Source organism: Talpa europaea, assembly GCF_964194135.1.
Source record: "Talpa europaea genome assembly, chromosome: 12".
Classification (NCBI taxonomy): Eukaryota; Metazoa; Chordata; class Mammalia; order Eulipotyphla; family Talpidae; genus Talpa; species Talpa europaea.
Window position 1 is genome coordinate 6011016 of NC_140079.1, and position 24842 is coordinate 6035857.

The following is a 24842-nucleotide window of genomic DNA, read 5'->3' on the forward strand; positions in this document are numbered from 1 at the left end:
ACTCAGTCCCTGCGGTGACTTACGAGTGATTTTTTTATTCTAATGACCAAAAGGAAAACTGAATCATGTTACCAAAAGGCTGTGGAAAATAGATGGTACAATCACTGGGAGTCAGAGGCAAATGAGAAGGTTTGGAGACGGGCAACCCTGTCAGCCCGGGCCTCGGGCTCCACTGCTCCTGGAAGAGCGTGTCCGTCATCAGAGCCACTCAACAGAGAGCGCTCGTATCACTTCTTGGCCTTTTGGCTAAGATCAAGTGCAGAGAGCACGTGTGACTCAGCTGGGGCAGGCCTGGAATCTGATGACCAGCTGGGGGTATTTCCTGAGGAGCTGCCTCAGGTCCCAGAAGATGCCTTACATCCTGGGAAGAAGTAAAGTTTCAGGTGAAGGGCTGGGTTGGGAGGGGGAGGCCAGAAGAGGCCCTTGGCAGTTAATTCTTATTCTCTTTATCCAACCCAGGAAGGCTGCACAAAGCATAGACCAAAATCAGGCTGAATCAGACAGAAACGGATGGCGTCAACTTTGAATTTTAAGTCCAATGGTGAACTGGGGTAAATACCAAGACTTTTCAACACCTTCTAGGCAAACGACTCTCATTTGGAGGCAAACCAGGATAAGTTATTGCCAATAATTGTTTAGGACTCATCTATTTGTTTGATCCGGCAGGGACAACCCCCACCCCCTACCACCCCAGCTTGAAGAGCTGGTTCCCGAGAGCAGTGGGCTCAGCCCCTGGATGCGGGCTTGCCGGCACTGACACCAAGCGCAGGCTCTCTGAAGGTTAAGGCAGCTGCCCTTGGCAAGGGAAAGACTCACCTCAGGGAACAAGAAGGTGGAGCCCACCTGGCGCCATCTGCCAGGGGCTGAGGAAGCCCGCTTGTCAGCTCTTCTGGCAAGATGGAGCAGGGACATGTCAGTCACAGAACACGGGACTGGAAGCACAGCCAGAGCAGAGAACCAGGGCTGGGCATATCACACGGGAAAGCTGAAGGAGGGCAAGGCCAAGGGGGAAAAAAGGGGCAACTTGAACTGGAATCAGGTTCACAAATTTGGAGCTGCTTAGCGTACAACTACGAGAGGAAGTTACACAGGTCAGGAGAGAATTCAATCAAAGCCTCTTTGGTATACAGTTACCAAACCAAACTTTTGATAAATTAACATTATCTACTCTTAATTCTTTTTCATTAAAATTCCCAAATAAAAGGAGAGTACTCCTTTTGTGAAATACAGTATGATTAATCTATGTAAAAATTTTTTAAAAAATGTTTCTCTTGGATTGAACTTTAAAAAAACGGGATCTTCCTTTCACAAACAAGCCTAGAGAGGAGGGAATAAGCTTTGCGGCCACAGGGCCAGCATCCGATGCCTCAATGGGAGTGACGGCTAGCTGCTCTCGGATTAACATTTCAGAAGTTAAATCCTTCCACACTTGCAAATTAAAACTCCCAAAGACATGAATTGGGTTTGAGCTAGAAGGCTGTTCAGAGAGGAGACCATGTAAAATGAGAATTCTACTGAACCAAGAAACTTCAAAGGTAACTTTCAAAGGTCCCTAAGTATTTCCTATTTCATTCTCATCTGTGCCAGCATCAGAAGAATAACCATGGTACACATAAAAGGGAGGAGCGGAAGGAAGCTGTGGTGCCGGCTACAGCCCACGGTCGTGCTCACAGTTCATATTTAGGACAGACTTCTGTAAGAAATCGAATACTCGCAAAGGCCAGCAGGAATGTTTGCCAATGAGGAGATTTCGGAACAGTTTCAGAACTGGGAATCTCATCTTCACTCAGAAGACGTTGGCTCACGGCTACCACAACCTGAAAGGCCTACTTTGCAGCAAACATTCTGGTCCCAGGTGAAGAATGCTCTGGGGTGGAGAGAATGGGGACCGGCTTTGTGTTGAATCCAGGCAAACGGGCCTTGGTTCTAGGTTCTACAAGGAGGCACATATACAGGCTCTGACTTAGGATCTGGACATTTCTGAGGAAGGAAATAGCTCCTCCGTGGCACTTGGCCAACTTATAAGACAAGGCCTCAAAGTATGAACTTGGCCTTTTGTGGGAAAAGAATATGGCAACATCTTATGTTTGTGAGGATAACACAAACAGCTGGCAGTGCCTCGCTGAACCGGCAGGGAAATGGGGCAGAACGGGCAGCCTCAAGCGGTCCAGGAGCTTGTGGGGACACTGGCCTGCTCTGGAGAAGGCTGTGCCTATCAGTCAACACTTCCACTTAAATAAAGAATAAATAAATAAATAGATAAATAATGCCACAATTCCATGATATTGGTAACTAATAAACAGCCCATCATTACATATTTTAGCCTCACGTCAAGGTTAAAAACTGCTGTTGCTAAGTTATCCTGTTCTTGATTCTCTCAGGATACCAGTGTTTTATAAAAATCAGATCCTGGCCCCGAGGAGCTGCCCCGAGACGTGCCCCTGGCCTGCTCGGGCCTCTCCTGCTCATTTCCCCATTTTGAAAAAGCACCACCTGCAACCACACACTCCTGCGTCACACATCTGTACATGCTTTGTCTTGAGGCTAGTATTTATTTCTTAAGCTCTTATAAGTCCTCCCTGAATGCTGGGTCGTCTGTACCTTACCTAGCCAAAAAGAAAGAAAAGGTAAAATAAAAAACAAAACAAAATTCGAGCAAAACAAAATCAAATTTAATGGTCTTAAATGCAAAAGTAAAAACAAACAAAAAACACAAAAAAAGCAAAAGAAAATTAACAGAACAACCCAAAATGTCAAGGCAGTTATGAAGAGAACTTTGAGGGTTAATCTTTAAAACTACAAATCAAAGGTTTTTGTTAATAGATAACTGGCAAGAAGTTAAGTACTTTTCTGCTGAGTGTTCATACGAAAGCAAGGTTTCAAAACAAAATCCGACTAAAATCGAAAAAAGTCTAGCGCTTACGAGAAGGGATGCGAGAAACACAATGCTCAAATGTTTATGTGTTATTAAAAAATAGAGCTATTGTAGGCATTCAAGCTACGTCAAATGCTTTTGGGAACGGGAGAAATCATTGTGAACAACAGTATCCGATGTGGGGGCACTGCGCATGCAACGTGTGGACAGAAATTTGGGATGTCGGCGGAGCGACACGTCTTCAGGTGGGCCTGGAGCTTAGATCTGACTCTGGAATATACTGGAGTTTCCTGGAAACTCTTTGGTCCGTTCCAAGGGGTGCCTGGGCTGACGAAACACATCTGTGTCCTTCTCTGGAGGGCCCGGCCCGGGCGTGGCCCCCCTCCCAGGTGGCAGCCCACACTGGGCGGGCTGCTGCCACTGCCAGGGCCGCTCGGCAGAGCCCGGGGCTGAGTGAGCAGGAGGTGGCCATGGGGCCTGCTCGGAAGAGCAACTTCCTGTCAACCAAAGCGTAAATCGCTTAAAATGTTGAAGCGGTTGAGGAAACGCACACTCAGCATCTAAGAGCTTTAGTTTAAAAAACTAAAACTAAAAGATAATTTCTCTTTTTTATCCAGCTTGTGGCGACATCGCATGAAACGAGTGTTAGACGGTCTTAGACGTTAAAGCATGCTTCAGATTCACCACCATCCCGAGGGACTGGTTAGTCAATGCAGTCTACTTAGACTTCTGTTTAATATATATTTTAAAGGAAATAACTTAAGAAACTTAAAATTGGTCTAACATTGTGGGATTTCAAACATTTGAACATGTCGGTTGCATCCCAGAGTATAAAAACCTTTTCACTTCTCATTTAGACTAAGACAAACACTTGTGAAAATTGGCGCAAAATGAGTTGTACACTAACAAAAAGGGTTCACCTCTTCACTCTTAATTATCTATTCCGTACAAAAAAGCATGAGCGAGTTATTTGTGGGACTTGTTGGTTTTGAAGGAAACCTGCAAGATTTTGTCCCCCAGGCGGTAGCCATTCAGACTTGCGATGGCCATCGCAGCTTCTTCATAGTTTGTCATGGTCACAAAACCAAAGCCTTTGCACTTGTTGGTGTTGAAATCGCGAATCACTTTCACATTGGTAACTGCGCCAAAGGGGCCAAACATCTGCCAGAGGATTCCCTCATCGGCATCTTGACCAAGGTTGTAGATGAAGATGCACCAGCCCGAAGAAGCGTTGCCTGGGACATTGACACCAGAAAGCCCACTCATGTGATCTACACCCATAGGGGAGAACCTAGCAAACAGAGAGCACAGCATTCAGGTCAGGTTCAGGGCAGGCCGGCGCGCTGATCGGGGAGGGGGACGGCAGCAGCATGTGCCGCCAGCGTGGTGGGCAGGGTGTGAGTGCCCAAGGCTGGCACCCCCATGTGAGTCACAGGTAGGTTTTATTTGAACTGAGAGGAATTCAAAATCAGCCTGGGGGGCGGGTGGCTGGCTCACGGCTCTGAGGAGAGACATTTGTTGCCCGTCGAGGGTTGGCGACTCGACCCAGCTGCCCTCAGAGTGATGCTCTATCAGTGGCCTCCAGCCTGCTACCCCCTCCGCCCTCCTGTCGTGAGGGCAACCCGCTCAGTCACCCAGGGCTTCCCACATTTTAAATGGTAGGAGCTTGTCCATGTCCTCCCAACTGCTGTCCTGTTCCTGGCTCTCCCTAGAGGAAATGGTCCTCATGCTCTAGGTTTCTCTGCGTGTGGGGTGTGTGTGGGGGGCGGGGGGTAGGGTGGGGGCTGCATCTTTTTCTTTTTCCAAATTTTGGACCGTCCTCCTCCTCATGCCCCTCCCTCTCCAAGGGTTCAGTCAAGCAGTGTCTGGCTACAGCACAACCCTGTGGAGGGCCACTGCAGGGCACAAAGAAATTCCTTCCTGCGGTTCCAGGTGACCTCCTGTTGCTGGCTCCTAACAGCCCAGAAGGGTCAGGGACCAAACTGAAGACTGAACGTCGAGTTCACCAAACTTCACCAAGATGTGGGACACCTTTTCCTAAGTGACACATCAAAACTAGTGTTTCTGTCAAAACAAAGTCTTCCACAAACGCGTGCACGTTGTGATAAGGATTAAGGGAGATGATAAAATTGTTACTAAACATGTGGCCCTCTAGGTGGTCTATGATTTTAAAAAGTAACAGTGTTAGGGTTGATTTAAGAATATTTGAGGTTGATAACAGCATCTGTGAGGCCACACAGTGTAACAAGATTTACTGTCTCCAAAATAAAGTCAGTTTTGAGCTGTGGGGCTGATTTAGGGGCAAGTGGGGCGCCCTCAAGTGCCATTTAGCAGATTCACTTTCTCGACAGACATAAGAAACAGGCAAGCAGCCCCCAGGGACCCATTCACTGATACAAGGGTTATGTTCAAGGCAGATATGGAAAAACCAAGATGCGTTGGCCATGGTTTTAAAATCCTGAGAATGATTTGAAACAGCCCACGCCAGGTCTGAACTGACCTGATGACTCAGGTGGCCGGGAGAGGCCCTGAGTCTTTTTGGAACGACAGGGAGACCAAAGCATAGCCGAACGGGGGCGGGGAAGGCAGCTTGTCTGTGTGACATTAAGTCAAGCGGGTTTCCAAGGGCACGAGGGCCAGGCTTTTCTGAGGACCACGCTTCCTCAGGTTTCACAGGCTGCTGTCTTGAGCCTTCCTCCCTCTGTCCACCGCAACTACTTTCGAGGAAATCGCGTGTGGACATGAACTAGTATAACTGCTTTTATGTAGTCACTAGACTGCTGATAATCTGAGGTAATTTTTTTACTGTCTTTTATGAGAATGATTCTCATGCTTATCATAATTTTTGGGCAGCTTTTCTAACTGGAGGAGATTTCTTTCCTCTTGGCTGTTATGAAACTCCCGGCACCACTCTGGCTCTGACGGCACAAAAGAAGAACTGACCCTTCCTTTACTTGGGAGCTTTTCCTCCTGTGATAAAAACTGACTGTAAACCCTACCCCCTTCTGGATCCTTTTTATTCTTAGTATGCCTTTGGGTGTCGGATCTCTGCCTCCATCCCTCTCACTCCTGCACGCCCCTTCCGTCTCATTTGCTTCCTTCCCTTGTTCCTGTGACCAAGGCGCCCCTCTCCTCCTCCAGCCTTCCCTGGCTTTCCAGAGTCACCACGGAACACTGCTGTCCACACATCTTGCAAATCGGCAGTGATGCCCACTGAGCTCTCGACTTTTAGAGCGGGGCTTAGCTCTCTCTAGAGACACTTCCTTGCCCTTTGACTCTAAATTAGAAAGGCCAACTCTGGATTCGAGCCAAGCTGAGAGCCCTGGACTACTAGACTGCGACAATAATCCCTTGCAAAATGGCATCTGTGGAAACAGGCAGGGTCGACCCCACCTCACTGCTTAGAACAAAGGCAAGAAGCCTGAAAAGTCAGAGAGAAGACTCCTTAACATACCCGAGTAAACATCATGCCACTTCTTAGTCATAACAAAAACAAAACAGAAAAAGGGCCTACATCGGGAGCCTTGCTATCCCTGAGGCAACACACATCTGGTTGTGGAGTCCCAGTTACTAATCCTAACTGTCTGTTTCGCTAGGTGAGATTCATTTTCAACGAGGGACGACTAGGGGAAACTGTTCACCTCGAGGACAGAGCCTTCACACAGACAGCAAAGTGGCGCTGGAAGGAAGGTGCATAAAAAGGTTTGCTTAGGGCTGCTGATGAAACATTTAAGATCTGCCTGCAAGCTCTGGGAGCACAGCTCTCACCCGTGAGCACTCCCAGACTGCGTCTCTCCCTCCTGGATGCGGAGTCATCGTCTAAGCTCGCGGCCCCGTTCTGCTCTGACACACAAATGGAGGACTGACCCTTTCTTTATTGGGGCTAGAAACTGTACGATGGAGCCAGCACTAAGCACTCACTCTCTTGGCAGTGGGTGGCAGTAGGCACCGTGTTTTTTATTCCACCGAAGGTAATACTCAGATGTTAAGAAATGGCCTTCAGCTACCTTTCTGGTAGAGATGGGGACATGGAGATGTGAAAAAATTCTGAAGGCCAGTTCTGGACTTGAGCAGACTAGCAGCTCCTGTTTCATTGAGTCACCCAAGGAGCAGGCTCTGTGCGGCTTTAAGGAGCACAGCCGGGCATGGGGCAGGGCTGGGCAGTTGAGAGCTCTGGCCTCCCGACCCACCTGAATCTCTGCGCCTGGTGGTGAACGGGGCCTCCGAACCGTCTAGCAGGCGAGTGGTACAGCTGGGAGAGCAGCGCCACGTTTTTGTTCTGGTTGGGATTGGCTGCGAACTTCACTGTAATGGGCTCGGAGGAACCTGGGGGTTTATGACCATTGAAACTGGTAATTGCCTCTTCCGCTTCCGACCGTTTGTCAAACCGGATAAACGCAACCCCTCTGGACAAACCTTTTTAACAAACCAACAAAAATGGAGTTAGGGGGGGAGATGCGAGGATTTTTAAAACTGAAAAGCAAAAGTCAAGTCAGTCTGTGGTTCAGATTGGATGCTTGGTTAATGAAATAAAAAAAAAAACCTAAATATGAAAAACAAATGAAGAATTAAAAAAACAAACAATGACTAATAAAAGGTTATGATTTCAGACTTCGGGCTTAAGCAGAGATTCCACTGTTTGGGTGCCCACAGGTATCCTGGCGACACACATCCCAGATAGACACCCGGATCTTTTTTCTAAATGAAGCCATGCTAGAAGAGATTACACCCACCGTACCCCTTCTGACGCCAGGGGCCCAGCCAAGTATGGATGCAGAGACTCTCTAAGGAGCGGGTGGGTGGGTGGGTGACGGGTGAGCCTGCAGAATGCTCCATGCCAGAGCAGCAGCTGCTGCCTAGGAGGGCCGGCGTGACCAAAGATCGGCGCAGGGCTTGTGCCTGGACAAGCCTTCGTGGTCTGGCTCGGCCGGGCCCAACAGGTCACTGGTTGTTCGGCGTCCAGCTCAACCTTGCACCTTCTCCTTTATCCCCAGAGGACATAGTCCTAATAACCGTCTCTGCAGATAGCTCTTCCTGTTGGTGCCACCCCACTTACCTCTCGTTATGCCACTGTGAGGTCCTGGGACCTCCTGTGGACCCCAAAGTGCCCTCAGAATGAGGTGAAGTAACTGAACTCTCCCCAGGAAACTGCTCAGGCATACACAGTGGTGCTGATCCCCACGCACAGGCCCCTCCCAACAGGCTAAGAGTCCCTGCCTTGGGACACTCCAAACGTGGTCCCTTCCTGTGTGGAAAGGCCAGCCCCTCTCCTGCAGAGAAAAATAAGGGAGTCAAGTGTGAAGGTCAAAGAATACTGGAGACGTGCCAGCAGAGGGCCCCTCTGAGGGTGAGGTCACTGGGCAGAAGCCCTGGTGAGGGACTAATACAACCCAGCTGCCCTGGCGCCTGACTGCCAGTACATAGGCTGTCCTAAGTTTAATTTTCTCCTCTAGACAGGGTGAATGACAATGATCAAAGCAAGATGGTCCAGGGTCTCAGGCCACCAGCTAAGTAAGCACTCTGAACATCCCCCCGGTCAGCTTCCATGCCCCACAAACTTTCTTCACAGTTTCCCATAGGATCACCAACTGCCCCCACAGTGGGAAAAGGGTGTGGGTCTTCCCAGCTGGCCTGGAGGCTGAAGAGGGGCATGGAGGGACACAGGTGCACCAGGGGCCTAGAATCCCATGCCGAGGCTTGACTTAGATGCAACACTGCAGGCCCCCTTTCAAGCAAGTCAGCAACCCTGACTTGTTTTGTTCTAAAGCACACCCCCCCAACTCTCTCCTCTTGACGGTTCTCCCCACCCCTAGGCACCCAGCCCTGCCCAGCACAGCACACAGGGAGGCTACAGAGTAGCTCCCGACAGCCTCCAGGCTGCCCCCACATGAGTTCCACGATGGTTATTTAAACCATATATTAAAATTCACACTGCCAGAGACACTCTGAATTAGTGAGATCAGCTCTGGCAATTCACATGTGTGCCAGGAAAATTCTAGAGCCTGAGCTCATTTTAAAATTTCAGTTCAGAAGAAACACCTGAAAACATGTACTTGGCATACGCTGTTTTTATTTACTTTTAAAGGGCACGGACGACAGTGTAGACAGATGGAAACCTGCGTGAGAATCTGACTTAAGCACAGAGGCCTGAAGCTGCAGCTGTCTGACTCCTACAGAAAGCGCCTTCAGGGAGATGGCTTCACTGGGTTGTAAAGACCTTGTGATCAGGTAGAGAGAAAGGGTATGTGCAAGGGTGGCTCCCTGTTCGGTTTTGTAAATCACTTTCAAATGAAAATCGCTTAGTGGACTGAAGAAAACTCAAGAGAGAGGAGACTGTCCCCTGATGCACAGGGACATAAATTCACTGAGTGACTTGGTGACTGTGCACCTTCTGAAGGTGTCTCTGGTTTCCCCTCCCTCTGTTTTTTCAGAATTAAGAGCAGAGACCAATAAAAGCTGCAATCTTCAGATGAGTAAAGTGCAAGATTCACAATCAAAATGGATAAAGGAGGAATGAAATTTAAAAAAAAAAAAGTGATGTCAGTTCAGGAGGCTCAGGTCTCTTTAACGCTATAAAGTACAACTTCACAAAGGTCACATGGACAAGCAAGCTGCCTGCCTCACCACGCTCTGCCCTTGGCCCCTTTGGGTTCTGTGAGAAGGAGCACTGGGCCCCCAGGGGCTCACCCTTCTACTCCTCATTGTTGTGGGCAGGGCCCCCCCACCCTTTCCCTTTCTCTCAGCCTCTGTCCTCTCCTCCTCCAAGAAGGACAGAGATGAGGGCGGGGTCTTCAGTCCCTTTGCTGAGGCAACAGAGGCTGGCAGTGACATCTCAAAATTGGGGTCCCATGCACCACTCTTAAGTTCCCAGCTAACCGGGGGAACAACACTGAGGTGTCCCTGTCAGTCCAGGAGACACCCGCCTTGCAGAAGTAAGTGGGGTGAACCTCTCTGGAGGGAGCCAATGGGGAAAGCTAGGAGGGCTGGGGCTGGGTGGGGCTTCTAGGAAGTGGCAGATCCCAACTCAAGAGAGTAGGTGCTGAGCAGTGCTAGTGGCAGCCACTGGCAGAGGCACAGCAGTCCATGGGGATCTAGAAAAGGCAGGCCATGGAAGGACAATGTGGGCCAGCATGGTCACCCTTTGGGGCCCCCGAGCATCTATAGGGGTGACGCTGGGAACAAATATTTGTGTGCGCTGAGAAGCCTACTGGACTGTTCTCTCTCTCAACTGGCACTCAGAGATAAGTAAAAGGGGAACTTTAGGAGCCACAGGAAACTATCCTGGTGCAGACCAGGGCAGTTTATACCAAGTAAATGGCAGACTCACCTCACGTACCTCACCCCTCTATCCCCACCCCAGCCCTCGCCATCCACCCGGGGCAAAGGGGCAAATGCAGAAGATGGTTTGGGGCAGGCGTCCCTCTGCACAGCCTAAGTGTCTGAGTAGGTGTCTGTGCCAGGCTATGGCAGGCCACCTGGAGTGCCCACAGAATGCCAACGACCTGCTCCGGAAGCCCTTCTCCTCAGGCCCTGGGGGTATAAGCGCTGCTCAGCCCTCTCAAGCCCAAACCCGATTCTGGGTGGCAGGAGGCACTGGACTTCCACAGGTGGGACAGGACAGGGAGAGCAGGAGACAAGGCCACCAGACCCAAAGCACACAGCTCCCACAGCCACTCACAGGCCAGGAAGTCTGCATCGTCTGGGATGCTGTTGGTCTCAGAAGGGAGGTCACCTCGAAACTATGACTTTCCACTTACCCAGTGTTTGTTTCAATACCACACACGTGAGGCAGGTGAGCCACTGTGTTGGGTAAACACAAGCTCAGATAATTCCATGGGCTTCCCAGAGTTTCTGAACCAGAGTCCTCCTCTCTAGGTTGTCAGCAAATTCCCACGTCTGCTGGGACTAGAACCAAGGAGTCTGGAAGCAGGGGAGGCCCAAGCTCACAATCCCCAGATAGAGCCATGCACAGGTCTCGGCAGATGCCCTGACCCCACTTTCTAGGCAGCAGGGCAGGCGGGCCCCTCGGTCAGGTGGAGCCCAGCCCCGACGCACAGGGTTCAGCCAAGGGCGTGTGGGTTCGCTTGTCAGCTGTGTCTGACTGCTTCAAGCAAAACCCAGAGCCCACACCAAAGTCCTGAGCTGAGGTGGCCTGAAAGGGGTTGGGGTAGTGCTACTGCCTTTGAGCTCTGTGAGATCCTGCATCCAAATCATGGCCACAGAAGAAGAGCTCATCGGAAACAGTCACCCCTGTAGGGCTGACGAGGGGGGACAATGCTGGCAGAGCAGTGATGATCTCGGGGCACCATCTATGCCTGCACTAAGGCCAGCACTCCTGGGCCAGGCTGGGACATTTGGGTACCTGACAGAAGGTGCCAGAATTTCTTGGCATTTTCACCTTAAAATGTTAGCCTACTCTAGTCTTTGACGCCAATTTACCTTTTCAGTCCCATAAAACAAAAGCTGACGTCCTCTCATTTTGATTCTGTCCTCATTTGTGGTGTAGTCAGTGCCATTAAGCCAGCAGCAAAGCCTCGGGGACCTGGCCCCCCAGGGAAGGCTTGCTGCGTGGCCTGGCCCACCCGCCATACCTGTGGTCTGATCCACCAGGACCCGGGAGTTGATGATGCGCCCGAACCTCGAGAACATGTCCTCCACATCCTTCTGGGTCATGGTCCTTGGGAGCCCACTGATGTACAAGTTGGCATCTTTGATGACCTCTGAGCTTGGGCGTGCGTATGACACCTTGAAAACAAAACCACTTTCTGGGGTTAGGACAGGCGTGTGATCCAAGCGCTGAGGCATGGCATTACATTTCAGGAGGGAAAAAGCCAACGCTATGGTAAGAGAGCACCTGGTCCTCAGGTGCCCCCCGAAGAGGGACATTATTCCTTTCTTATAAAGCTGAGGACTGCGTACCCACGGCTGGTCGATGGCAGGGCCGGGCCCACATCCAGCTGCCCGTCCTCCTACCATAGCTTTACGCTCCTCAGGTGAGCTGAGATGGCCTGTGCTGGCAAAGGGACGTGGTGCTGCCTGTGAGGCTCCCAGGAGGTGGTGGACAAGAGCGCCAGGTGGTGTTGCAGGGAGTGTCATCTACCTGCCACCAGGCAAACTGGCTGGGAGAACCCAGACGGGGCCCGTACATGCTGGGGAAGCCAGAGTCCAACACTTGAGTGTCCAGTATTGAGTAACCCCCAGCCTTTTGAATTTAGGTTTTCAAAATCAAAGCAAGTCTGAAAGGAACTTTTGCACTGTCTCAGACAGATGATGTATGTGTGCAGCAGGGGTGCGTGGCGGCTGCAGGGGCTGATGGAAAGGAAAGGTCCTGGACGCCTTTCACGGGGGTGACAGCTGCGTGGACCTGTAGTCCAGGAGGAGGAATGGGACCAACGTCACCCCTGGGAGCCACGTGGGAGATGGGACTAAACCACACACTAGAGTTAGAACCAAATGAGGAGGCTGGGAGATGCAGGACGAGAAGGTGGGGAAATGTGTGCTCCGGAAGAGTAGGGACTTGGACCTGTGCGGAAGAATGTTCTCTCTGAGGGTCACAAAGGCAACCTTGCAGGTCCCAGGCCACCCAAGGGCACAGACCACGGGGGTGTTCTCACCACAGTGCTCAGGCCTGGCAGGGAGGGTGGGGTGCTGTTGTACACATTTGAATACACACACAGTCCTTTACTCATGTGCTCACAGCCTCTCAAACATTGGGGGGGAGGGGGCACCAATGACATTCCAGAAAAGACAACAGACAATGCCTTGGCCAGCAGAGCACAATGCAGTCCAGTGGATGAGAATGAGGCTGAAACGAGAAGGTGTGGGGTGTGGTCAGAGCCCAACTTGGCCTGCAGTGGAGGCGGGGCTTGTGGAGGTGAACATGAAAGGAGAGAGCGGAACAGAACCGATACTGACCGGGAGGCCGTCGGGGGTACCAGGTTTTGTTAGGGCCTGGTGGCCTCCAGGCACGCAGTGCTGTGCAAGTCTCATATTCTCTGGACACTTCCCTGTGCGGTGTCGAGTTCTGAGGCCCCTAGGTCAAGCCTAAAGCGCAGGAACTTCAGGGACACTTGAGGGTCATGCAACGGCTGGTTCAGAGCTGGGACAGGTGCAGCACCGGCCCTGAGAAAGGAGGCTGCCTAGGCCCACAGGGCCTCCCTCCAGCTCTCTACTCTCTTTCTCTGTGGCCATCCAGTCCAGTGGGGCTTAGTTATGCTCTTCAACTTCCAAAGGACACTGGCTCTCCCTCACTCACCAAGGTTTAAAAAATCCAGGTCTATGTCAACTAGGCCACAGAATACCCCACTTAAACACTTACCAGAGGGGGTCACCCCAATTCTTCACCACTTTTACCTGAAGCCCCAGAGAGAGGCATGTACCTTGGGTCTGACGGCTGCAGGAAGAAGGCCGAGATGTTTTGTGCTTTCCCAGGACCCAGCTGGGCCAACAGGGAGTGGCCTAGTCCCTTGCAGATATGTCTGAAAAGGGTTGCACCTGAGGTCTGTCCTTGACTTTTAATGAAGGGCACCGGGAGAAAGAGCATTCTGCAACTGTGAGCCCAACTGTGTGTGAACCTGTGAGGAGGTGGCACTAACTGTATTTATGACTGTCCCCAAGGAAGCCCCAAAGAAGAAACACCTTTTGGAGCCAAATGCCATTCTAGCCCTTCGAATATCAGGTGTCTTCAAGCACCAGGATAATGACTGCAGCTTGCCTCAGTCACTGTCAAGTTCAGAGTCCAATCAGAATCCAGAGACAGCACCAGAGCACCCAAACATGGCAGGTGTGGCCCCAACACCCAGAATCCTCTTTTCTAAGCTCAGTTATCACCTGTTCCTTTGTCTCAATCAGATCTTTTTCTAACTGTCCCATTCTCAAGAAACCTTCCTGTTAGGGGCTGAATCATGTCCCCCACAAAAGTCCCATGTTGCAACCTTAACCCCCAGGATTCAGAGTGTGACCATATTGGGAAAAAGAGGCCTCACATGTCCTTGTGACCATGAAGTCACACCATAATAGGATGGGCCCCCAACCCAGTATGACTGGCATCCTTGTGAAAGGGGCACCCCGGACACTGACATGCATAGAGGGATGCTGCCGCGGAAGGCAGAGATCACAGTGACGCTTCTACTGTCTGAGCCAAGAAACTCCACGGGTGGCCCGCAAGTGCTGTAAGCCAGGGTGGCGGCCGGAGAGGCTCCTCCCTCATAGCTCTAGAAGGATTCAGCCCTGCCCACACCTCTTCTCTGATTTGTAGCCTGTGAAAACAAATTTCTGTTGTCTCCCCTCTCCCAGCCTGAGGAAACTAACACTCTTCCTGACCACGGAACCCTCTCCAGCAAGCAGTGCCTACCCACCCATGTGCTTTTCTCTGGGGCATTTTCCATGACACTATATATTTTACTTAGCAGTGATGACGGCAAAACTTTTGCATTTGCTGCTGTAACACCAGTACCTAAACAGGTGTAGGTGAACAGCAGGTATCAGTAAACGATCACTAAACGAGTGACTAAAAACAGTAGCTTTATGAGTGATTGTGCCTATCGATCTATGCCGCAGTCTCCAGAGCTCCGGTTGGGGACTGCCAAGCACTGGGCAGCTGGGGCTAAGTGCCCAGAATCAGAATGTCCACTGCAAGCCCTAGCCTTGACTCTCCCTATCTCTGGGACCTCAGTGGACCTGTCACCACTCTAAACATCAGCTTCTTCAAGGTTAAATTGGGGATTAGGTCCTCTGTGCAGAAGTGAGGATAACAAAAGTAGGGTACAGAGGGCTTGGTCCATTGTAAGTCTTTGGTAAGTGTTGGCTTTGTGAATTTGAAGGGATTGTGCATGCAACAGGGCCACACATCTGCCCATCCACCCCCCCTCCCCCAGCCCCGAGCTGCTATAGAGAGGGGTGTGGGGGCGGTTCCTCACTCCCGACTCTGAGACCAGGGTACGGCATTCAGATCAATGAGCAGAGCAAAGGCTGCAAGAGCAAGGGCTTCAGGGAACCGAAGCCCAGAGACCAGGATACAGACAAGCCTCTGGTAAGGGCCTGCCTGCAGGGTGAGAAGTGGGGCCTTTACCTTGGGAACAACCTAAGTTTCCACAATATGCTCAGTCACCAAGGTCCCTCCAGTTCCTCCATCCTTTCCTCTGCCATGCCTCGGTGTGATTAATGCCTCCTCCTTTTCCAGATGTCAGCTCTCTGACTTTTGGGAAACCTCTGATGCTTCCTGAGTGGCTGAAGCTCACCATTACAGAACTTACCCCAGGTACAGGCAGAGCTAACCTGGGGATTAGCATCAAGCTGCCTGAGGCAGGCCATGGGCCACAGAACCACTGCACTGACCTTCAGATGTACTTGATATGGTGAAACAAGTTAATTCCTAAGAGATTGGGAGCTTTGGGTCAAAAATAAACCATCTAGGGCTGGTGGAGAGGAGCCAAAGCAGGCGAGCAGAGGACTGGCAGTGTGCATCTCAGCAGCAAGAGCTGAGCAGCCAGGGGCCTGTGGATGAAGGCTGATGGGCAGTGGCCACCAGGATGCCACAGGAAGCCCGGTCATAGTCTGGCCTGAGGCAGAGGGAGGAAGCATATTCTAAAGGAAGGCACAGCAGGAAGCAAAGATCTGGAAAGCACCAGACTTGTCCAAGATCATAGGAGCCTAAGACAGACACTGGGGGCCGGGAAGGGGAGGGATGGCGGTGTGGGGCTGGAGAAGACAGTCGAAGGGAGGAATTACAGGTGGTGGCAGAGTAGGCCCCCTGGTGAGACCGGAGGACCCGTCCCAGGAAGCCACCCCAGCCCTGGAGCTGGAGGAGACCTGCTGTCCTTTCTGCCTGAGGCTCTCCCCCAGGCTGCGGTGGGACTCGCCCTCCCCTTCCTCCACGCCGCCCGACACCCAAGGCCTCCCTACAGAACACGCCCCGGCCCGTGTGCGGGGTTCAGCACAGGTGACCGCGGGACGGGAAGAGAGCAGGCGGTGAGCACAGCTCGTTACCTTAATGGTTTTGGACTGGAGCCGCAGGCCATTCAGCGTGTTGATCGCTCTCTCCGCATCCTTCGCGGTCACGTAGTTCACAAAGCCGTAGCCCAAGCTGTGTCCTACGTGGAGAACAGGAGAGCAGCGGTGAGACGACGGGCAGCAGGAAGCCGGGAGGACGAGGGGACTATGTCTGCCTGGGGTCAAGAAGACGGAGCCGAGAAAGGGCGAGGCAGAAAAGAGGCGACACTAAGAGCCTGGCTGCGGAGGCCAGGTTAGAGGCGGAGGGTGACCACTTTCTGCGGAGAACAACTGCTACGTTTAAGAAAAAAGGTTATTAAAAAGCAAACAGGGCCTCCCCGGGGGCGCAAGGGGGAAAGTGCAGCACTATGAAGCTGTCCGCAGCCACTGCCGCATGAGTTTGACCCCGGCCGGCCAGCGAGCTACCCACAGGGCACAGCAGACCTCTCCTGCCTCCCCGCTGCTCCCCTCAGCAGTGGATTTCAGTCGATCCGCCTGTTCTGCTCCCCACTCTGTCTCTGGTGAGTCACCCCCCGCACCTCTGGCCTGCACCCCAGCTCTTGTATGCATAAATAAATCTTTTTTTAAAGATTTATTTATTTATTTATTTATTTATTTATTTATACATGCACTGGGTACAGTCAGAAGCACGGGAGGGTGAGAGAATTCACCAGAGCCAGAGCGGGGAGCAGAGCAGGCAGAAGGACCGAAGTACACTGCTGAGGGGAGCAGCAGGCGGCCGGAGAGGTCTGCGCGCCATGCGGGACCCTCCTCCGGTGGCCGGGGAGCAGCCGGGGATCGAACCGGCGCTGCAGAGGCTGCGGGCAGCTTTGCAACCCAGCACTCAACCGCTGCACCACCGGGAGGCCCCATAAATAAATCTTTTAAAAAAACAAAGAATAAAAAGCCAACAAACCGCTGCGTTGCCGGCTGCACGGCAGGAGCCCACCATCAAAGCCACGGGCAGACTGACCGGCGGTTGCCCCGCTCTGAGGGGGGCCTAGGCGGAGGGGAGGATGGTCACCCTAGGCAGGCAGGCAGGTTTGCTGGGCTCTGGTGCTACCCAGCCTCAGTCTCCCTTACTTCCCCAAAACCCCGAGACCCCGGGGAGCACAAGGAGAAGCCAGGGCAGAGAGGTCCCTGTCAACTGGTTCCTCTGGGCAGGAGGCACACAGTCAGGGACGGGACGAGGCAAGCAGGTCCTGTTCTCGTGACTTCAGCCCTAGGTGCCTCCTCTTGGCTCACGGGCACGGTCCCCATGCAGGACCCGGTGCTTACTGACTGCCGCATCACCCTCTCCATGACCACCCATGACCCTGGGTGCTGCCCTGGGGTCATGATGCAGTTCCTGGAGCTCTCCAGAGCACTGGGCACTTCCCTGCCTCTTGAAGCATCACCTCCAGGGAGTAAAAAAAATAGCAGGTTCTCCTATCGCCTTTCCTTCAGGCTGCTGCTCCTCTCCCACTGCATCAACATGGTGCCCCAGGTTCTGCCTGTGGGTGACATTCCTGACCACCCACGTGTCCACACTGACCAACATCACCTATGAACTTATCCCCAGTGATCACTGCCTCCTTCCCCTTTCTCTGTCCTGCTCCCCTTCCAGGTCTCACTGAGCCAACATGTATGAACTGAGCACCTCCTATGTGTTGTGCCAGCTGATCATGGTGTCCGACAATCACGAGCGAACAGTTCATGTGTTAATGACACATGTCCCAGTGGACAAGGCAAACACCAAGCCAGCGAGAAACAAGTATCCACGCTACCAGGCAGGTGCAACGAAGACAATCCCGTGCAATGACAGGAGGCGCCCCACAGACAGAGCAGTCAGATGTGCCCTCTGAGGAAGACGTCAGGATGGCTGGACTCAAACATTCCACACAGAAGTGTAAGCACCAACTCGCGGAGGCAGAGATGACATTGTGTTCAGGAACTGGAAGACGGCGAGTGTGGACAAACAGAACGAGCCAGGCTGGGCTTGCTTTCCCAAGTGGCTGCTGGGTGGAGCATGAACTCAGAGGGGCAGCTGCTGGGGCCGAGCCCTACAGGGAGCCTGGGGCTGGACCAGATGTGCTAAAAGGGCAACATGCCGCAAAGGTGGGAGCAGGGGAAGACCTACCAATGGGACCTGGAGAAGGGGCCACTCCCTAGGGAGGCAAGGCCCCTGGCATCATGCCCAGGCTGGACATTCTGGGGCTGGAGCCTAGTGGGAAGGGCTCTCTGAGCAACCTTGTTGTCCACTCAGGGTCTCGTCTGCCCTCTGTGACGGGCCTCCCGGTGCAACAGGTGGACAGCAGTGAGGCAGAAGGGAGCCCCTTCTCTTTACTCATTAGAGAAGGCAACAGACCAATGTGCTAAACACAGTGAGCGCCCACTTTCACCCCATTCTTCACCCCAAACTCTCAATTCTGACTGCTCAGCAGAATCACCAGGGCAACTTCTAAAAACTACCCAGTCCATTAAATCCTAGTGGAGGCAGGGCAAGAACGGGGCATGGTTGCTGTGGTTCTGACATTCCATTCAACGTCTACTCCATTGTCAGCTCAGGTCGAAAGCTGCTGCTGGGGCTCATGAGGAAGGCAGACACAGAGATGCCTGGGGGAGGCCCTCCCTTCCCAGAGTAGCCCCCCGAGTTACTGCTTTCCCAAGCAGGATTCACCAGCTCTTGCTTCCCTACATTACAGGAAGAGCACACCCCCCCGCCCCAACTCTGACACAAGCCAGAAGCTCTGGCTTTCTCACGTGCCTTGGCCCCAGTGAGCCCCCTCCGGGAGGGCTATGACGCAGGAGTTCAAACACTCCAACTTCAGCGGCTGACTCAGTAGGCATGGACAGGGCCCAGGCCTTGCATTGCTCAGTGCCCAGGTGCTGCTGCTGCTGAGGGCTGCCCGCCAGACCCTCCCCCAGAGCCACCGCCCTCAAGAAAACCCTGACTGTCCCTCTCTGGAGGGCTCTTCATGACCCTGGGAAAACTCACACAGATCAGGGTGCTCACACTGCCAAACACATTTCTCTTTCTCTTTAGACAAGGATTCAGACTAAGGGGCCCCCCTGTGGCACAAGGGGTTATGTCTCAGCACTATGAAGCTATCAACAGCCACTACAGTAGGAGTTCTCCCTGGCCAGAGAGCTGACCCACAGGGCACAGCAGACCTCTCCTGACTCGCCTGCTGCTCCCCTCAAAAGTGTATGTCAGTAGATCTGCCTGCTCTGCTCCCCACTCTGTCTCTGGTGAATCCTCTCACACACACACCCCGCCCTCCACTAGAACCAGGTGTGTCTGGGAAAGCTCAAGCAACTCAGTCAGGAGGGTAAGTGGGAGGAGTAATGGCTAGAGATGAGGGGGACAGACCCCCAGGAGGTAGGGGTGTGGGCTTTATCCTGACCAGAAGTGCATGGCAATGAGGCGGAAGCTGAATAAACAGGCTGGAGGCCGAGGATCAAGGGGCCGGCACGGCACACAGTGCAGGAGGTTGGGGGATGGTTCCTGGCTGCCACGGGTCATATGGCATCTGCAGAGGGACCAGACGCCAGGACCTACCAGAGCACAGGGCTGCACAGTGAGGCTAGCTCATGACTGTGGTTGGAAGAATTAATCAGTGCAGGACCCCAGCATGGAGGCCTGGCCAGTCGGAAACATTCCGAATGCGGAGGCCTGCACACCTTAGACTGCCGGCATCCCAGCCACACAGCAGCCCTCCTTTCTCCTGTCACCCGTGCCTGGTCGTGGCTGGCACTCAATAAATATTTGCTGAATGAACGAATGTCATTTGGCTCTCCCTTCTCCCCCAAGCTCTAGATTCATGGACTCATTAACTCATAAACGCTGACTGTGGCTATCTCGAGGGATAGAGAGATTATTAACAGGGTCCCCGCCTCCTGAAATATATGAACCTGTTGGACAAGAAAGTTCCAACTTCAGTGCAGGGTGAAAACCCATGTTGAGAAAAGTGGTAACACAGTGAGCTATTTGTGCAGTTTGAAAAGCTGCCAGTGAGAAAACGAGCTGAAACGCCAGCCCGCCTACTCCTCAGCCCTGCATGTCCCTTATCTTGCCCAAAGACAAGAAATACTTTATTTCTGACATAATTGACGTAAAACATTATCTAAGTATATGGTGAGCAACCTGCTGTTTTGCTACATTAATACAGTGAGACTTGTTCTCTTACACTCTTTGCAACAGCTCTGCGCCTTAGGTATTACAGTAGATTCGAAGAACTTGAGGATTTCAGGCTTGAGCTAACATCAAAGGTCCATAATGTGCAAGTAGTAAGTATTTTTGTTTTGGTTGCTGTGTGCTAAGAGTTATCTAACAAGAGAACCTGGTCAGCTACTTTGCACACACACACAAAAAAGTTTTACCGCTGAACAGAAATCATTTCTAAATTATACTTCTGCTTTCATCAGTTCTCAAAATTAGTTCTCTCTTGGGTTGATATCGCCAAATGGAGATGACCTCATTAACACAGCTCACACTCCTCTAAAAAACCACAATAAGCGAACAGACAAAGACGACAGGTATGGTGAAGATGTTTGTAAAACTGGACAGCAATGCTCAGGAATATTAATGGGGCTGAAAATTTCCTTCCACCAAAACATTAAAGAAGAAAGGCGAGACTTGTTAGCAGCACAGAACTCTAAAATCCCTCTGAACAAGGATTCTTATTCAAGATGGTCTCTTAAAGCAGGAGATAGTAGTTTCTAGAACGTTCTAACACTGTCCAATTTAGTATATGATCTAAAGTTTCTATTTATAAGATATTTATTAAATCACATGTTCAGAATTAGAAGGGCACTTAAAAGACTTTTAGTTCAATCCTCCTCCACCCCTCCCCCAATCCCATTAATTCCCATACAGCAGTCAGCTGGCCTCTTTAGGAGTGTCATCCAGGGGCAAGTGACATCACAATGCTGGCAAACGTAGGGAGTCAACAAAGCATGATAATGGGTACACAGGATTGAATATATTACACTATTTTTATGTAAGTGGAATAAAGCATTATTTTATTTCCATAATAAAATTGAGTTCTTACTTTTACTTTCCTGTGGAGGGAACCATAGTCTACAACCCAGGCAGTCCTCCCTCTTGGGAGGACAGCGGACAGAGAGGAGGAGGATGGTGAAGGGGAAGAAGAGGCAAGTGCTCCTCAAAACAATATTCCTACCTGGGGAGGTAGGTGCTTCATAGCACCTGGTCTTTCCAGATCTTTCTCGAATCTTTGAAACCATGCTCTCAGAACGGACGCTGCTCTAAGGAGGGCCCTAGGTACCAGGCCTTCTGCAGACCCTTATGAGGTGGGTGTCATGAAGAAAAAAGAGCCACTACTATGACTGCGTGGATGCAGACACTGAGGATGAGAGATCGGACTGTGAGGGAGGGGGCAAGCAGGGGGCACTGAAAGGGTCTGCCAACCCCACGACTGCCAGGTGATCTGCTGCCTATTTCTGCCCCCGGAGAGCTTGGGCTGTTTCAGATGGTCAAGTCAATGGCGCAACAGCAAAGAGTCATCTGGCCCACACCTAACGAAGGGCAGCCTCGAGGGACTGGGCTGCTGTGTTGTCTCGGCCCTGAGAGTGCGCAGAGGCCTGGAAGGAAAAGGATGGGGCATTTAGGCCTCCCCTGGGCAGGGTGCTGCCAAAGTCCTCCGCAGGTGGGGCCAAACCAGGCCAGGCTGTCATTTTCTGGTCCCTTCTAGCTGTCTGGGCATTCCCCATTTCTGGAGTCCCCTCAGGTTCCCTTCCCTCCCACTACCTCATCCTGTACATGCGCTCTGTCTGATGAGGGACTTTTCCCTTCTGGGATCTCGAGTTCACTGTGATATCAGGGCAGCAGCAAACAGAGTCTGAGATAGGAATAGAACATCACGGGCATCATTTCAAGGCTGTGACTCTCCCGCACTGAGGCACACTGCAGAGTCACAGGGCATGGCAGGAGAGCCCCAAGTACCCCTGTACAAATGTCTTGCTTCTTTACCTGCTACTTTATCCCGAATAAGTTTTGCAGATTCAACTTCACCAATACTGCTAAACAGACTTCGTAACTCATCCTGGGTCATATTCTGAGGGAGGTAGTTGACAATTAAATTCGTTCTCCCGATATCATCCCTGCAGTCTTCGGCCATGTGGTCTTCATAACCATTAGACATTGTATTTTTTTAATACTCTGCGGAGGAAAAAAAAAAAAATCAAGAAAATGTTCATATTGCAGAATATTAAGACAAAACTACTAAAGTTTTGCACATAAAGACATTTTTCTTTTTGACACTAAGTTCAACTTTGGTCTGCACAAAAATCTGCACCTGGATGTTTACAGCAGCTTTATTCAGAAGTGCCCCCAAGTAACCAAGATGTCCTTCGGTAGGCAAGTAAATCCCAATCATCTGATACATCCACATATAACCGAGTGCTAAAAAGAAATGAGGTATGAAGCTATGGAGCCAGAAAGACCTTAAATGTATATGCCAAGTGAAGGAGAGTGCTAAGGCTACACACTGTATGGCCCTCACTGCACAACAGTTGTGTGAAGGCAAAACTACCAAGAGAGACAGCAAAAAGATCAATAGTTACCAGGAGTGGGATGGAGGGCAGAGGAATAGGTGGAATACAGGATTTTTTAGGTCAGTGAAACAATTCTGTGTGACACTGTAATGGTGGCACGTTTGTCAAAACCCCAAGAATATGGAACAGCAAGAGCAAACCCTAAAGCAAACTATTGGCTTCAGTTAACATGTGCACACATTGGCCATTAGGTATCTATAACAAAACACCACATTAGTGGAAGATGCCAATGAAAAGGAAATCCTGTGTTGGGAAAGGAGTATATGTACTTCCTTCCCAGTCTTTTTGTGAACCAAAAATTGCTCTTAAAAAATAAAGACAAAGCAACTCTGAGTACAGCCATTTCCACTTACTAAGAGGGTTTTAAAAAGAAAACACAAACAATTCTAGCACCATAATTCAAGCTCCTGTAAAAAGTTCGGGGGGGGGGGGGCGCTCCCCTGGTGGTGCAGGCGGTTGAATGCAGCACTGTGAAGCTATCCACAGGCTCTGCAGCGCGGGTTCGATCCCGGCCAGCTGGTGAGGGTTCCACATGGCACAGTGGACATCTCGTGTCGCACCCGCTGCTCCCCTCAGCAGTGTATTTCATCAGTCTGCCTGTTCTGTTGCCCACGCTATCTCTGGTGAATCCTCTCACCGTCCCACAAATCTGGCCTCTACCCCAGTTCTTGTATCTATCAATCAATCAATCAATCAATCTTCAAAAAAAAAAGTTCTGGGGCTGTCTAGAGTGTCTGAAAATGTCTGATTGCTTTCTCTGGTCGCCCTTTGCACTGCTGATGCAGCTAGAGAGCTAGAGACTGAGGAACAGGGGCCCTGAGCACCCCAGCCCAGACATCCAATCTCTCTTCAAGAAGGCAGGCAATGGCTTTACAACCTTTTATCTCAAAGACCACAGCAACTGAGTCAGGAAGGAGGTTGGATTTCTCTACCAGTGGGAGGAGCTAGGACTTCAGTTTGCAGGCTTTGGAACACCTCAGCTGCCGCAGAAGTCTTTTTGGTTTCTGCAGAGATGGTTTCAGAGTGGAGTCCAGAGCAACGCAGCTAGAGTGCCAAGGCAGCGCTTCCGAAAGCTTTGCGGGCAGTGCCGCCTAAGCCAAGAGGGCACAAGTCCCAGCCTCTGAATATAATGGCACTCCCCCTCCCCCTCCACTGCCCTGAGGTTGAAGAGTTGTCCGTCCGTCCGTCCTTCCGTCCATCCGGGGAGAATGATTCCTTCTGCCCACTGGCCTGGCAGGCCTTTGGGGACAGCCTACCCATCTCTCCACATCCCTCCTGCCAGGCTCTGCTTTTATGCTTGAAAATCCAGTGCCTATCTTCAGGAGCCTTCAGTCTTCTTCAAAAACAGCCTCACCAGTGATTACATAAAAACCTGAACACACAGGGGTTTCCCACCCACTTGGAGAATCAACGATGAGAGGAAGTAAGTATGGTTCCTTGTTTCCTAGTGGAAACATTCATGTTTTTTCTCCCTTTCTACTCTCTTGTTACAGATCATACCCAATGTGCAGAATTCATCCAATTTCCCAGCGTTTCCCCTATTTTTTGGAAAATGTTTCATGCTTCCTGCCTCTTACATAAAGTGTCACCACCAAAACCATAAAAGGAAAGATTGGAAAGTTAGACTTCACAAGACTGAGAAGTTGTGTAAGGCAAAAGGCATCATAACCAGATAAGCAAGAGACTGGGAGAAGTACTTGCTACCTAGTCCACTAATTAGAGCAGCGGATCTTGTCCTGGGTGATTCTGTGTAGACACTCTGAGGGTCACGGCTTAGGGTGGAGGTGTGCTACTGGTATCTCGTGGGTGGAGGCCAGGGATGCTGTTCCCAGATTCCACACGACAGCGGGCAGCCCTCCACAACAGAGAATTACCTAGTCCAAAAAGGCCAAAACAGCTGAGGCTGCGAAAACTTGATTGGGAACATCTATAAGTTATTAAAAAACAACAACATACCTCTAGCATTAAAGTGGACAAATGGCAATTCAAATGGCAACTCCACCATGAGAAGACGCTATGCTTCACAAACACCAAGGAAAGTTCAGACTAAAGAGATGCTGCTTTCTACCTACCAGATGAAATACACCCCAGGGTGGGAGAAGTGGGGTGAGCAGAAGGGGGAAAAACACCCTTCTGCACCACTGATACAAGCGTGACATGGTACAACCTTTCTGCAGAATCTGGCAGTGCCCACCAAGATCTTCATGTGAATGCTGCCCTCCACTTAGAACATTAGGAATTGTTCTACAGAAATAATCACGCATGTGTTTCTGAGGAATATGGCTGTTTAACCTGTGGTTGGTCAAACAGTGCATATAATTTAAATAAGCATCGATGGGGGGTGGTTAAACAAACATCAATTTTCAGTACAAGTGTGGGACTGCCAATTTTAATGGGTTTAATCATGAAAACCTTCATG

At 51.1% G+C, this 24842-nt stretch overlaps 1 protein-coding gene across 1 annotated transcript; it reads right to left on the reverse strand.

Annotated features, from left to right (window-relative positions):
• Positions 1 to 3841: 3841 nt before the first annotated feature.
• On the reverse strand, positions 3842 to 22011 carry ELAVL1 (ELAV like RNA binding protein 1; the record flags this gene model as incomplete). The annotated part of the gene is made up of 5 exons (XM_084250288.1): positions 3842 to 4166; positions 7066 to 7291; positions 11467 to 11620; positions 15863 to 15966; positions 21840 to 22011. The coding sequence occupies 5 exons, from the start codon at positions 22009 to 22011 to the stop codon at positions 3842 to 3844; spliced, it is 981 nt and encodes a 326-aa protein (XP_084106414.1).
• Between the last annotated feature and the right edge of the window lie 2831 nt (positions 22012 to 24842).